General features: G+C 36.9%; 1 protein-coding gene across 3 annotated transcripts in view; it reads left to right on the top strand.

Moving 5' to 3' along the window:
• The first annotated feature begins 1,930 nt into the window (after positions 1 to 1,930).
• Positions 1,931 to 16,703, top strand: part of LOC145695197 (mitotic checkpoint serine/threonine-protein kinase BUB1-like) — a 186,850-nt gene continuing 172,077 nt past the window's right edge. Inside the window, exon 1 of one of the 3 annotated variants that reach the window (XM_081772179.1) lies at positions 1,931 to 2,081. Coding sequence is in view for 1 of the 3 variants with exons in the window: in XM_081772178.1 (XP_081628304.1) it covers positions 2,401 to 2,402 (2 nt within the window). In the remaining 2 variants the exon portion in view is untranslated. The other 2 variants (XM_081772180.1, XM_081772178.1) reach the window with 2 other exon arrangements.

Here is a 16,703-nt window from a genome sequence, read left to right as displayed (position 1 = left end):
TACAATTAATTCATGTGAAACTTAAGAGTACAAGGCACTACACTAGTCAATATCTTAGGTTACAATAACTATTTAGTACACTTATAAACATAATATTTTTGTGTTTAATGGAAAACAATGCCAGTAATTAGTTACTCAAATCCTTAAATATACTATTTCGAAAGAAAATAATAATAACTTTGTCTATATTTTGATGTGTTTGAAATTGTGGCACTTAAGTATTTTAAAACGACAAGTATTAATATAATAAAAGACATTAATAAACTATTAAAATTATGGCCCAATCGTAATCCGAAATTCGTTTTGTATGGCCCACGTGTTCATTACCGCACTTCCGAATTTTTTCGCCGTATCATCACAAGAAGACTTAATTGATGTTAACCCTTTGAAGACTAGTGGAAGAAATTTGGTAACAATAGTGAAGTGATCAGTGTCGCAGGGTTCTGTTTGTTTTTCTGTCCCCTCAAAACAAACGTCCTATCGAGCGCCTATGTAACCATATGGCTCAACTCATTGAATATTAATGAAGAAAAATTGTAATTTTTAATTGAACCTCGTATAAAAGTACTCTCAAGAATTTTTCTCTCAGCAAACAGACGAATATGCATATGTGTGTGTGCGTCGCGTCTGCGACGGAGATCTTGGTGATCCTCTCGTCTCCCCAAATAAGGTACTAATATTCAGCACAGAGGACAAAGTTCGTCTCTAAAAGTTCCTGCCTATGGGTTGTCATAGCTATTTTTAGCTTTGACATCACCAGGCTGCATCGAGAGCTTGTCCACTGCGAAGAAACGCGAAGATACGGGGAGGAAAACTAAGTTAGTCTGACAAGTGTACCTGTTGTGACAACAGCTTGTTACCATGAAGGCTGTTCTAGACGAGTAAACACACAACACTGCGTATAGTATTATACATCTTTTTACGTAGTTAAGTGCAATACCATAATACATATTAAAAGTGCGTCGATAATATTGAAAATGTTTTAAAATGAAAAATCGAAATCTCAAATCACTTACACACGATTGTTCAGTTTAAAATCGTCTTGACGATGAGAAGCAGCAGAGCAGTGAAAAGCTACCTGTCCATCGTAAAGAAGATGAAATGACAGCAAGGGAATGCACCCCGCTGTCGGCTTTGGTGGACGATCCAAATCGTTATTAAAGTCTAAAGGAGACGTCCAAAAGGTAAAGGATCGAATCCCTTACCGTAGTAAATGCCCAAGCCCACCTAGGGATCTGTAGGACACGAACCACATACTGTTATAAAATGGCTTATCCCGACCACGGACATACAAGGTTCGAACCCCGATACTGTTATAACATGTCTTCCCGAACAGGAACATACCAGGATCGAACCCTGATACTGTTATACTAGTCCTATGATGAATATTTCAATCAAATTTACAAATTTCGCATTGCTTTGACGCATACCATTAGGGAATTGGCTCAGTGGACCAATAAAATCACGTTTTTTCAGGAAAGTAGGGCGCTATTTCTTCTCTTGTTATATAGAAATATTGAAAATTACTTGAAAAATAAGAGATATTTTTTGTAAGTATTTTACATACGTGTTTGAATGAATCCATTTTAAAGGGAAATTCCCATTATACGTGCTATACAGTTAATTTCGAAATAAAATGCATCTTTCACTATACGTTGATGCAAAATTTACACTTTAATGTGTCATAATAGGCGTAGTCAGTATAATTGATTTTTGCTTCTTTTGCGTTGTTTTACGATACGATTATTTTTCATAGGCTGGTACGGAATTACGCTCCATACCGGTCTCCACAAAATTTCCAGATAGAAAGACAACTCATCCCAAAAAGGAAATAATATACACTATATGTATACTTTATATTGCAATAGGACGCTTGCGTTTCTTGCTCGGAAAATTAGTGTATAAAATAGAGTGAGACTTAGGCCTATTAGTTACTTTTTGTGTTGTATTTGTATTTATCATTAGAAGAAGAAGAAGTAAATTTAACTGTAGTTTGGCAACGGTGGGATTGGGTAGTGGAGGCGTTTTTGAAAACCTCTTTGAAGTTTCTGTGTTATACTTCTAAATTTTTCTTTATTCAGGTATGTATAGTTATTTTGAGTGGAAGTGATACATTATTACACACAGTGTGTTATTATATGAAAGCAAATTACCTCTAAAGGTAGTTCTTCTTTGTACAAAGTTGTGATTGAATAACATTCAATTATTCTTTCTGATTAAGGGATAACACTTAATGATTTCATTTAGTTTCTTTTTTCTTTCTGATTAAGATGGACACTCGAAGTTGTTTTTAGTAAAATGTAGCTTTTGAGAAAGTACTGCTAATGGAACTTAATTTGTGTCATCCAGAGTTTGTGCACATGTGATTCAATATAATATACAGGAGCATACTCTTAAAGAATGTAGTTTTCTAACTTCTTTCTGTTGTATAAATATAAGTGGTATTTCTGTGTGATGCGGTCCAAATTAAGAATATCGACATAAAATTCCGATATTTTAATTGGATTTTTTTAAATCCCATGATTACAAAATAGTTCTCAATCGTAGTGTTTTTACATTTTATACACTTTCTCAGATTGAGAGTAGTTAGGCACAAGTATAATGGCTATAAATACATTTATATTTCTTTTATGTATCACTATATATTGATGAACTGTCAGCCAAAGTCTAACAAAGTGATGTTTAACATATAAAACTAAAAGAAAGGGAATACTGAATTATTACATTTTGTTGCTTGTTTTGCCTATGAACTATCGTTTATTTGTATATAAAACAAAGAAAACGAGTTTCATTCATAAATATCGGGAAGGTTTTAGAACACAGCTCCCCCATATAGGTTAGTAGCTAGGTTGGTTCCTTTCTATACCAAAGTTTAGTATTTAATTCACATTGCACAGCCGAGCAAGCGTTAGCGAGGGAAGGCTGGTTAGAGCCCCGCAGAGCACTTTGTTTTGCAGACTAAATGCTGTAGAACTTTGTGAAAATATTAATGACATATTTGAGCGAAAATATTAATGACACACAAGAAATTTAGAAAATGGTATCACTGCCACTAGAGAATTTTTCTATGTATCAATTCGTCGAGACACTTGTACGGAACTACAGCAAGTTGGGTAACAGTTTAGAGATGTGTGTGTGTGTGGGGGGGGGGGAGGGATGGTGAAAAACAGGATGATTTACAGAAGTGAGTTGATCATGGTGGCTGGCAGCTGATGTTTGAGTAAAGTGTGACGGAATTTTTAAACTGATTTAGGGCAAGATTACCGAACTTGAACTTTATACTTCTAAACCGGCTTCACTCACGAACGCTCGCTCGGCAATGCTGTGTGAATTAAATGTTGGTAATCTAACCCAATTTAACGTATGGAACCATGAAACGACCAACTCTGAGTAGAATATCGCAAAAAATGTAGGTGAAAAATCTGCCCCCTTAATCGATAAACAAAGGCCGCAACTTTGCAGTACATAACTACAGTATGAAACAATTGATTGAAGAAAATCAGAGGAACAAAGGAAAACAAGTGTCTTTTTTGTCAGCTTTTTACTATTGGTTAAGTATATAATAATAAAGAGCTCCGGTTACACAGATATATATATATATATATATATATATATATATATATATCCACAGAAAGCACTGAATTCAGCATTAAGTTAAGATTTTAATGGTCATTGCACGAACATTAAAAACAAGCAAACGCCTATACCAGCGTTTTTGAAAATTTCCGCTTTAAGAGGAAGAAGCATTTTCAATTTCATTTTATTTCCTTATGGAAAGCGACGTTGTGTTTTTATGATCACATCACAGGAAGACACCTGAAAGCTTCGAAATAAATTTGGGAATATACTTAGTACCTATCTCGAGCTAAGGGTGAATCACCACTTTGACTAAACGATGTATAAGGAGGAGGATATAAGCTTCAGAATTAAATATATATATATATATATATATAATGTGAGAGAGAGGGTATCTTACGAGCTCCTCAAGTTAGAAACATGAAATTTTATATAATCTCGTCATTGCAAACAAGCGGACACGTGACCCAAGATTCTTTAAAAATACCAGTTCTAAGGGTCTTTTTCTATAGTTTTTCTCGACATTACCTGTTGTGTGTGGCTGCATCATGGAAAACTACGGAACATACTACCTACTATAGTACTCTCCAAATCGAGTTTTCGAAAAGTTGAAAATGGCCGGACTTGAAGGGACATCGTAATCCTATATCATGGAACGCAAAAAGCGAAAATGCATTTGGTTATAATATTATATACTCTGGACATAAGGCAAGAAAATCAATTTGAAGTGAAGCACATCCATTCTAGGGGGTGATAATGATAAATGTGCATGGCACAGTATATGTGTCAGTGGGTTAACAAAGTCGCTTTCTTTCATCTCCGGCTCCTGATTTGAGGTAACGTACTATTTAGCCCAGTAAATAAAGGACCGCGAGCTGAAATAATTTAGAAAAAGCTGAAAATTTCAGGATTTGCTTTTCATGTGATCTTAAATGAAATATCAAAAGTCCCCTAAAATCTCGTGTGAACTTCCTCCGTAAAATGTCGACCAAAGATGGCGGCCGTGAGGAATGCGCATCCCCGATTTAAGCTTGTAACTCTGAGACTATTTAAGATATCCCAATTCTGTAAAAGCACTTTTGTTCTAGAAGCTCTGATCTACAACTCTTCTTAATACTTCTTTCTCGTAGAATTTGACACAAAGCCATGATTTTCGCCTAAAGTATAAAGTGATACATTTTGAAAATCCTGTTGTTGGATTGGTTGTAGAAAATATCCAAGATCGTTAGGAATTCGTTAACATGGCTCGAAATAGTTAACATTGAACATTTAATTAGCTTTGTTTTAAAAAAAAGGAATCATCCAAATGGGAGTACTATTAGTCGAGAAATTCAATGGTTTTGATTAAAAGTACTTGTATAAAAATTCATCGCTATTAGTCCCGCAACTAAAGTTTCGAAATTCATGGTTGTGCGTGATTTATGGCATACATGCCTTGGATTCCAAACTGAAATTGCAAGACTGCCATAAAGCCTATGACAGCCTTCATACCAAAATGACGACTAAATATGACACTTATCCGACATGTTTTCCAAACTAAACTAATAGCTAGAAAGGGGATTATTATATTTTAGTTCAGTAAAATCACTTTTACTATTAGAAATAAAAGACCCATACTGTAAATTTTGCTAAGAGTAATATAATTTTAAGTACATTGAAAACAGTGGCGGCTCGTTGTTATGCAACCGGTGGTGCACACGACATACATTAAGTTTGGTTGTATATTCATAAGGATACCAAGTGGACAATTTGCATTGCGACTACTTGGACATATACAACTTTACTTTTAGTTATGTAGTGTACCTCACTGGTTACATATCAACGAGCCGCCATTGATTGAAAATTAAGCATCTATCTTATATATAAAAGAGAACGCACAAATCCTTTGTTCCCTCATCACGCTAATACGGCTGAACCAATTTCTTTCATTTTTGGGGGGTTATTAGGATTTGGACCCTAGATGGTTTTTATCATATCACTTTAATTTTTAATTACCAGTGTCTTGAGATAATTGACCATTCAAGTGTCCATAACGTACAAATCCTTTGTTAGTTCATCATAGGTAAAAATAAACGTATTTATATGCAACCCGCATGACCGTGTCACTCGGCGGGTTAACATAAATGACAGGCGATATAATGTTAACATTTACTGCAATCTACTATGGTTTTTATCATATCACTTGAAAGCGAAAAAGTAAAAATTATCTAATTAACAAGGTTTATTGCGTTCCGGGGTGACCCCAGCGAAGCGGGGTGAACGCTGCTAGTTTTTACATATAATTTGATCTCTATTGTGTACGCGCCTTTGGCGCGGGAGACCCGGGTTCGATTCCCGGCGGGAGCTCATGTGTTTCGGATTCCATGTTAATCAGTAGGTCCACGTCTCATATAGCCTCGCTGCTGAAAGGGACGCTAAACTAAATGGAAATGAAATTGATCTCCATTGTACAATAAATAGTCAAAAAGGGAGTAAAAAGCTTAAATATATATATATTCCGCCTACCTTCATATTTCCTCCTTAATACACGAAAAGTTCGTGGTCTTCAGAGTCATCAGGAATTGGCATATTTGAACAAATATTTCTCTGACAATAGAAACAAAGTTTGGAACAGCCAGTCCCGCCTTTCTACATTTACATTTGCTGTCACAGTCTTTCTGCGTTGTGATCTGACACTGTCAAGATACAAGGTTCAGCAGATTGTCAGGAGCAGCTGGTAAGTTTGTTGCCACTGGAAACAATTTGTCTTCTGTTAATTGCCTATTCTGTTGGGTTCGAATCATTCCACAACCATTGCTGTACTTGAAGGTAAACACGTAGACTGTGTTGAGAGTCAGCAGCACTTGTAGGTAGTAAATTTGCCAAATTGAAATTTGAGGATAGTTTTCTAGTCACTGTCCTGTTGTATAGCTTATATCAAAGTTCGTCTAAAGAAATTTGATTTGATTTGTTCTCCATACAACCGCCTAACAAATCTTTCTCTTATTTTAATCACTATTTGGGGATCTAGATTGGGTTAGTTGAAGTGTGTAGCCGCTTTCGAAAGTTCTTGCTCCTTCTGAAGAATTTTGAAGGCAGTTTGTTTTTCTTTGTTGAAAAAAAGTAGATGTGTCTCACCCTGTAATAGCATGAAGAAAAAGAAGGACGTCCTTCAGTGACCCTAGTTTCCTTTGCATGTTGCCAATGTGGAAACATTTCTGTTCAATTTTGTTTGTTTTCGGCCTGTTTGTAAAGTACACTGTAGTGTCCGGAATTGTTCGAGCAATTAAGGTGGCCAATAAGTCAGACTACAGCAACAGAGGTGTTTTCTTTACTTAGATTAATAGCTGTGCTGACAATCAGAGCATCTGCATCTCCTCCAGCTTGATACACTGTGATGTTTAGGTACATTTCGTCTGCCTCCCCCCCCCCACCTTGGAGTTTCGAAACAAAACCTATGCCAATCGTTTGTACTACGTTTGTGCCGGAATGTACCGCAAAAATTTTAGTTTCTACCACTCCCGGTACAAAGTTATAAGACTTTTAATGTGTTGGGCTGGGGAAACGGCTGCTCCCAACCTTGGAATTTCGAAACAAAACCTATGCCAATCGTTTGTGCTACGCTTGTGCCGGAATGTACTGCAAAAAGTTTCGTTTGTACCACTTCCGGTACAAAAATATCAAGAGTTTTCAAGTGGGGACTGTGGAAACGACAGCCCCCGCGTTTCAATTTCGAAATGAAATTTATCTGAATCGTTTGTACCGGTATGTACCGCAAAAAGTTTCGTTTGTACCGCTTCCGTTAAGAAGATATAGAAGTTTTAAAGTGGGGAGCTGTGAAGACTGCAGCCTCCTAGTTTGAAACTTTTATATCTTTGTACCGGTAGTGGTACAAACGAAAATTTTTGCGGTGCAATCCGCTACAAACGTAGAAAAAAATGTTTAACATAGGTTTTATTTCGAAATTCAGTGGTGGGAGCCTGTGGATACGGCAGCCCCATAGATTAAAACTCCCTTATCTTGTTACCGGAAGGGGTACAAGCGAATTTTTTGCGGTGCGTTCTGGTACAAACATGGTAAAAACGATTGACATATGTTTTGTTTGGTAACTTAATGGTGCGGAGGCTTTGGAAACGGTAGCTTCCTAGTTTAAAACTTCTATATCTTTTTAACGGAAGTGGTACAAGCGAAATTTTTGCAGTACATTCCGTTACAAACGTAGTGCAAACAATTGAGAAAATCTAAATTTTAGAAATTGAAAAGCGGGTTTCCGTTTCTACAGCCCCCACTTTTAAACTCTTATACTTTTGTACCGGGACAGGTCCAAACGAATATTTTTGCAGTACATTCCAGCAAAAACGTACTACAAACGGTTAACATTGTATTATCTCGAAATTCCAAAGTTGGGGGCTGTGGCAACGGCAGTCCGCAAGTTAAAACCGTCATATCTTTATATTGGAAGTGGTACAAATGAAAATATTTGCGATACATTCCAGTACAAACGATTGACGTAGGTTTTGTTTCGAAATTCCGAGGGGGGGGGGGGCTGTGAAAACGGTAGCCCCCGGAAGTGGTACAAACGAAACTTTTTGCAGTACAATCCGACACAAACGTAGCACAGACTATTGGCATAGATTTTTGTTTCGAAATTCCAATTTGGGGGGCAGGGTTGGCTGGTTTAAACCAGCTGAAAAAAAAACTGGTTAAAAAAAAAAAAAAAAAAAAAAAAAAAAAAAACGAAAAATGCTTTAAATCGTGTGAACTTCATGGTAACGTCTCCACATATCAAACCATCGCATTACGTTTATCTACTTTTCACCTTTTAATCAAGAGGTCCCATGTTCAATTCTCGGTCGAACCACAACCCATCTTTAAGTGTAAACCAAGTAGCGATTCGAGGTGTCCCTTTCAGCAAAGTCTTCTCCGTGATAACCTTGGTATTTCATAAGGATGTTAAGCCTAAACATACGAAACGAGACCAAATTATATATTTCTAATGGCCTGGATACCTGTTGTTTTATAAAGAAGCCAAGGTTGCTTAAATATATTGATAGAAATTTGCAAAATTTATCAACTGCCTACGTAGCTTCCAACATCAGCTTGAATTCGACTTTGTTTTAATTTTATTGAATGATACCTACATACCAGATTTGTAATTTAATACCTCAGTTTTAGCGTAGTGATTATGATACGTTGACCTTAAAATTGTACATACAAATACATTTAACGTAATAACAGGATTTTCCCAATGGCTAAGGCGAAGTTTCCCTATTTATATGTAATTCTGTATAATGCTTTTACTTGGGTAGCTGTTTATCTTTCTGTCCTACTGAAATGTCTCTTGACAATTATATTAACAACTAGGCCTATGTAAAGATCAGTACAACGTATTTTTATCAGGCGTCCTTCATGAGTGAGTCGGCAATCGCATTTGTGACCAATTTGTCCCGGTTTAATGTCGAAACGGACAGTTTCTCTTCGATGTAAGCCGAGAAGCGGTTTGGATTCCGGTTTAAGCTTATGTGACCCCTTCCAGCGTAACCTTGTTGTTGCATAATAACACCAAGGTGATACAAACTAATTTCTGTCCATATCTAATATAAATACCGAGAGTAAATTATTTAAACCAAAAAAGCCTGTTTTTTTTGGTTTTTCAATAAAAACCATAGTTTTTGCCAACCCTGGTGGGGGTGGGGGCTGCCGTTTCCCCAGACCCCCACTTTAAAACTCTTATAACTTTGTACCGGAAGTGGTACAAACGAAAATTTTTGCAGTACATTCTGGCACAAACGTAACACAAACGATTGGCATAGGTTTTGTTTCGAAACTCCGAGGTAAGGGGGGGGGGGGGGAGCTGGCGAGATGTACCTGTGATGTTTACGTAGTTAAAGTGGGTTTTGAGGAAATCAATTAAACTTTTTATTTTCAGATTTCCGAAGAAAGAAAAAAAAATAAGAAACCTGCTTGCTCTGTAGTTACGTTGCATAGCCATCAAAAGCTACAGGTCTACACGGTGAAGAGTGGTTCTGTATATATCGTACGTACTTTTCAGAAATATCTGCATGTGTGTTATTATCGGACCAAACAACCGCATGAAGTAGGAAACCATCGACTACAACGTAACTCAACTCCCTGGAGGTTTCACGCAGGCCTCTAGAAATTCTAGTGTCCACAAGTACAGATCTTCTTGTTTTTCTAATTGTAATTTCATCAAAGAGGAAGGATAAGGTGCTAGTTCATATTTAAAAAAAAAAAAAAAAAAAAAAAAAAATCATGCATCTCTTCATGTGACTGCAATACCGCTGCAATTCGGCTGAACAACTGAAGTGGGTTGATGCTAACAGCTTCCTTTCTAATATTAATTGTATTGCTTGTTGCAGATGTTGGCACAACCTTCTCTTTTCTTTTTAGAACCACCTTACCAAAGGTTTTACCTATCATTTGAAGTAGTAATTTTGACCCTATTTCTTTCGCCCTGTCACAGTTAACTTTCTCACCAGCTACTAAGCCAGTTACAATGTTGACTAGGAGGTCTTTTTGGTTGGACTGTTCAAACGGGTTGTGAAGACTTAGCCAATCAGAAAGCTTTCTGATGTCTTGATCATCTCTCTCCTGAAGGGAAGGTCTAATTTCTACGTGCTATTCAGACATTGACAACCATTTTTTACAGAAACTTTCTAAGGCTTCACTCACTTCCATTGTAATTGAAAAAGACAAAACCCAGCGAGCTAATGTAGAATCTGTGAGTCCTCGGCCATGGCTCATCCTCTGCAAACTTTCATTGCCCTCGTCAAACTCTGTTCAATTACCATATCTGTTGCTGTTCCACTCCGAAAGCAATCTTTCCTTCGCATAACAAAGCATCTTTCAAGTTCTTCTGGCTTCAGTTTATTTCTCAATTCTTCTATCTGTTGCAGATGAAATTGCAGATTTCGCATAGTTCAAGTATCCTGCTGCGTGAAAGTATGGAATCATGCATTTCACAGTATAAATATGAAGGTCCCAGTCTCCAGTACGCTCCGCTCGAATATAAGGCATTATTAATCTCACTTGTTCCAAATATTGAAGCCACAGTTCAGCTGTTCGACCGTTATCTTTCACAGGTACTGTACCTTTGACTCGGCTAAATAAGTCATTAGTATTTTAATGTCTGGATTATCCTTTAAGTCGTTTATGGTTTTTGTACTGTGATCAACTGATCGAAACTGAAACGTATATTACTCTCTTTAACGTCCCCAACTAAACTGCAGTCCTTCCACAGGGTGTCTATCGGTCACGAAAGTCATGAAATCAGAAAACGGTCATGAAAGTCAAGAAAAAGTCACGACGAGTCACGATTTTTTTTATCTGTACAAATATAAGTATAGACTGGAAAATTTTGTTCTATAAAACGTCAAAATTCACCACCAAAAGTGTGTATGATCGGCTTTAAACGCTACCAAATCGCAAGCAAAGCACACTTCTTGCGCATGCATGAAAATACGAACTAATCCGCACCCAAATTTTCTCTTAAGAATGTTGTGAAATTGTATTGTTTGGTAAAGGAAAGTCACGAAATTTCATTTTGGAATGATAGTAGACACCCTGTTCCAAATCTGTTGATAGTGTGCTACTTAAGTCAGAAAGTGCTCTCAGTGCTCTTGCATATACAGTTCCATTTAACATGTGTACCACAGTATTTTTGTATACAACAAGCCCCAAAGTTCTTCAATTCCACTACCTGACATATGTCCAACGACACTTAAATATGACATTAGAAGGTGAAATCTCCCCCAGTTTGACAACTACTTTAGCTAAATCACTATCTGGTTGAGCAGATGCAATTATTCTCACTGCCTTCCAATACAAAGGCTGGTCAAAAGTAACAATACAAAAATCCTGTCCCACCTTTTTGCTTTCGTTAGAAGCAAATAGAAGGGAAATGTAAATTGTACTGGGATTCTATGGTTTCCAGTTGAGAAAAGGAACTGCAGTTATGCTGCTCATTTCAAATTCGGATGGTCATAGTTAGTGATAGTGTGCATGAAACCATTCCAACCTGGCTTAGGTGAATCTTTTTTGAGATGCATGAGAAACCAAACATCATCTGTGAAAATAGCATATCGGAGATTTTGTACCGACATATTTTCTGCTGGTATCAAACACTTTATTTCAATTTTTAAAAGTCCATTGTTTGTTGGTTTGGTATAAAATTTAATAACCCTTCTAGCAAGAGCAGCTATCATATCTCCTGAGGGCGGTGAAGCACGTTCTATACGTGACTCTTGTCTAATCATTTCAAAAGGTGTGCATATTTTAATCTCACCCATACTGTGGCAAGTACCGTGACCATCTAATGTTCTCGTGTTGATATCTGCGTTATCAAACACAAACTGAATCAAATTTTGAGAATGATCGGGTTCGATTGGAATATTAGAACATATTCTAGAATATTCATATCTTTTTACTTCGGCGTAGCTGGCTGATATCCCAAGACTATGCAATATATCTATTAAATGACGAGATGCCTAATGTCGCAAACAGTAAACTCCAATTGCTAGATGGATTGGTAATATAAAAGTACAAGGCCGACACATTGAAATAATTGAATGGCAGACCATGAGATTTATCCGAGATAACATATGTGAATCACCTTTCTTACTTCTGGTTACATTTTCAACAAAAAATTTTAATGATTGTGGATTGAGATAGTCTTCAGGAGTAAACATATATTCTGTTGGTGGGTACGTTGTATTGTCATAAATTTTAGAATATATGTCCTCTGATTATTTTTGCTGCTATTGTAACAATACGAGCTCTTTCACTATGCTCGTTTACTTCTCTCTTTCTGTACCAAGATTCATGAATTAACCTTTTTGTTTCACTCTAGAAAATGAGAACAGTTTCTCTCCCATAATCCAAGCATCCTTCTGTTATTACTAATCTCTCTTGAGATTTTACTTGGTTTGATGTATACCCCTGGAACCATCAAGGTAAGATGTCATTTGATCATACAACTGAGTCATTGAAAATTTACATTCATCTTCTTCGTCAATAAACTGGCAAAGTTTGTCAAAAGCTTCTCGTTTCATCTCCTACTGGGCTACCCACACCCTGAGATGTAATAGGGGTTAAAAAAATCGCGGAAACAGTCTCTGTGGTATTTAGCTTCGGATACAACCAAATCTACCACGCTGTTCACTCTAAGAAGCACTGTTCTACCCCATTCATCATTGCGTTTTTGTGCTTGTTCAATTAAAGTCTTTTTAATAGTGAGTGTAGTTACTTCGTGGACAGACCTTCGATATTTCTGATGCTTTTTAGTATCGGTTTTAAAAGACGCTTCATTTGAACAAAATAAACGGTCCTTCCTAAAATCAAAAGGTGGCGCTGTAGTTCGTGCTGAAATTCTCGATGTGCTGGGGATGGCAATTTCATCTGCAGAAGTTTTATTAATATCCTTTTTAACAGTAGACGGTCAAGTATAATTCTTACGGCTCTCAACATGTACGCAAACACTGGCAACGTCTTTAAAATTTATATCTAACCGATCACCTCAATAAACACTAGCGCTTACCAGAATTGATAACCCACGTGTATCACATTTACAATTTTTCCGACACTTAATGGACACTTACAAATAACGCAGTTATCTAGTTCTTCATCCTCCATTGTTATTAGATCACAACAGAAAATACATAACACACGGACAAATATACACGAAAAAAAAAAAAAAAAAAGTTCAACACAGAACTAAGATATTTATCCAAAAATGTCAGCAGCCTAATTAGCTGGAAAACCTATCGCGAACCAACTTCCACGAACCAAACACAAATGTGTGACTTTTTCGAATGCAGGAATGTTTTTTTTCTAGGTAGACACAATACAAATGCATTGACGATGCTTCTATTTTTAGACATGATCTCTTTTTCTTTTCTTCTGTTTGCTTCATTCTTCGATATAAGAAGACAGAGGTTTCTCTGTTTACTTTCATGCCACTATGAACCACACTAGCTTAAAATTTATGTATGTTTAGAATGAAATAATATATAGACTACTAGCCGTTATGATCACTTTATTTCTCGCTACTAAAAAAAAAAAAGGAGTTTTTAAAGGAACGCAGTATGAACAACTGAGTGACGAAAAAGCAACTCTGTCCAACTACTTTTAATCAAAAACGTCGAATTTCTCGACTAATAGTACTTCGATTTGGATGATTTTTTTTTTTTTTAACAAAACTAATTAAATGTTCAATCTAAACTATTTCGAGCCATGTTTACGAATTCCTAACGGTTTTGGAGATTTTCTACAACCAATCCAAGAACAGGGTTTTCAAAATATATCACTTTATAGCTTAATGGAAAATCGTAGCTTTATGTCAAATTCTACGAGAAAGAAGTATTAAGAAAAGTTGTAGATCAGAGCTTCTAGAACAAAAATGGTTTTACAGAATTGGAATATCTTAAATAGCGTCAGAGTTACAAGCTTAAATCGAGAGACATGCGCATTCCTGACGGTGCCATCTTTGACCGTCATTTTAAGGATGAAACGCACACGAGATTTTAGGGGACTTCTGATATTTCATTTAAAATCTCATGAAAAACAAATCCTGAAATTTTCAGCTTTTTCTAAATTATTTCAGCTCGACACCCTTCTTGGTCCTTTATTTACTGAGCTTTTAGCATTTGACCGGTATGCTTTAGGGGAAGTTAATAAGAAGCCTCAATTATGGCGGCTGGGCTCTTGAATTCTGAGTGAAATTGGGAATTTTATTCCTATTCTAATTTCCTACACAATTTCATTCTAAATGTTCACAATAGAACATGAATGCTTAAGTGGTATTTTAAGTAGGAATATGGTTTTAAGTGTATGTGCAAATTTAATAAAACCTAATTCTACCCAATAAAACCCACTGGGCTGATTTTAAAAAAGAACTTTGTTTTTCTACAACTTTATATTACATACGTCGTGTTATGCGTCTTCGTTAAAATCAAGAGATCTAGTAGTCTGACTCGTTTTGTTTTAGTGGTGTTACCCGTTTGTTGCTTTCTAAAGAAGAGAACTAGCCGTTGATGCAGCAAGGAGCCCCGAGGAAAGAAGGCCCTGCAGTACCAACTGGAGAACCAGATATATATATATATATAGATCAATTCAAGAGGGTCCGTTGTAATGGTTTCTGACAAGATCAAGTTTCAAATGTTATTCTTCAAAATAACTTAATTTTTCTGAAAACCAAACTTTTCAAAGGTTATATAGAATACAGGTACGCGTTTGCTATATGACAAGTACTTGTATTTTTGGATTAGAACCCCAATTATATTGAAAATCTGTGTCTGGAAGAGCAAGATGAGGACTATTTCTCGGTAAAGAGAGGTATCTCCGGAATTATGAAAATTCAGTTATCTAGCTGTGAAGAAAGCCTACGCTCTTCCGCTCCGGTGGGTATAGAGTGGAGTCTCATATCGCCGCTGACTATGAAGGAACTTGACCATGTATCTTGCAGTAACTGTGTAATCATACGGAGTCCACACATTAGATTTCGTTAATCTCAGAATGAACTTCTTGCAGTTACCTAAGTTCACACATTCACCCAAGACTTATTTATGAAACGAGCTTTCAGATACAGCCTGCGAGGCCAGTTCATAATGCAGTAATTAACAGTTATAACCAATAACCACAACAATAAGAAAGGAAGTGGGGGAAATTGGCAGGTTCTATATTTAACTGTACCATTTAGGTATTTGAACGGAGGAAAAACCAATCAGAATGGCTGGCCACCGAATTCGAACCCCGGCTCTTCCGATTGGAAAGAAAAATCACTAACCATTATGCTTGCCCAGTTTACACCGTTAGGGATGTGTCGTCCTGAACTTTATTTATAGGAACCATTCCATCATTTGCGTGTTGGTACAGAGGAATACCCTTGCTCCTTATTGACTTATCCTGGGATGAACCTAAAACCTCTCACAAGGCATGGTACCCAGGTGTAACACACCGATTGTGATAAGATTGCACAGACATGAAGAACATTGAAAAAGAAGCGACACATATTTTTATATCGGCCAACAAGCGCATTCAAAGGGTCAAATAGGGGAATAAAAATGGGGTCAAAATGAGATTATGTGGAATATAGCGCGAGCGAGAAGAGATATCGGAAAAGGTTAAATGTACGAGTTTTACCCATAGTCGACGCAATTTAATGAGGTAGAACGCACCTATGAGAAGAGAGCAGAACATCCGGAAATGGACCAATCACGTGTACAACATTGTCACAATGTGTTACGGAAATGAGCGAAAAGGGTGATAAGGAGCAGGAAGAAAGAAGAAACAAAAACAGAAAATACGTGTTTTTGGTTTGGGTGCATACATCACCCATGTGCGAAAAAACAGATTTATCTCAATGCACGAAGATGGGATAACATGCAGGAAGGATGCAAACGCCGTTCGTATAGGCAGCCAGCGAGACGGTATTGCGCAGTGGGTTGAATATATCAGGTAATGGGGACCAAAATTCATAGCACAGTAGAATGTAATAGCAAGTGGTCCACATTTGTAAGATAAACAGCAACATTAATATCAGTACCACACCTGAGTATCAATATTATATCACTACGAAAATACACGTACAACATAACAGTAATTGTAACGATTTTGTTTTTGTGTTACTACTGCCTACACACATTTTCGTTTCCAACATCCATCTCATCGTTGTTCTCATTACGCGATATATGCAACTCACCGCGCAGTGCTGTCTCGCAGTCTGTCTATATGAACGGCGTTTGCATCCTTCCTGCGTGTTATCTTCGGGCATTGAGATAAATCTGCGTCTTTTTCGCATACGGGCAACATATGCACCCAAAGCAAAAACACGTATTTTCTGTTTTTGTTTCTTCTTTCTTCCTGTTCCTTATCACCCTTTTCGCTCATTTCCGTAACACATTGTGACAATGATGTACGTGATTGGTCCATTTTTGGATGTTCTGCTTTCTTCCCATGGGTGCGTTCTACCGAATTGAATTGCGTCGACTATGGGTAGTACATTTAAACTTTTCCGATATCTCTTCTCGTTCTCGCTATATTCCACATAATCTCGTTTTGACCCCATTTTTATGCCGCTATTTGACCCTTTCAATGTGCTTGTTGGCCGATATAAAAAAATACGTGTCGCT

This window comes from Thermobia domestica, chromosome 9 (genome assembly GCF_964235325.1).
Source record: "Thermobia domestica chromosome 9, izTheDome1.hap1.1, whole genome shotgun sequence".
Classification (NCBI taxonomy): Eukaryota; Metazoa; Arthropoda; class Insecta; order Zygentoma; family Lepismatidae; genus Thermobia; species Thermobia domestica.
This window is presented reverse-complemented; position numbering and strand designations above follow the sequence as displayed.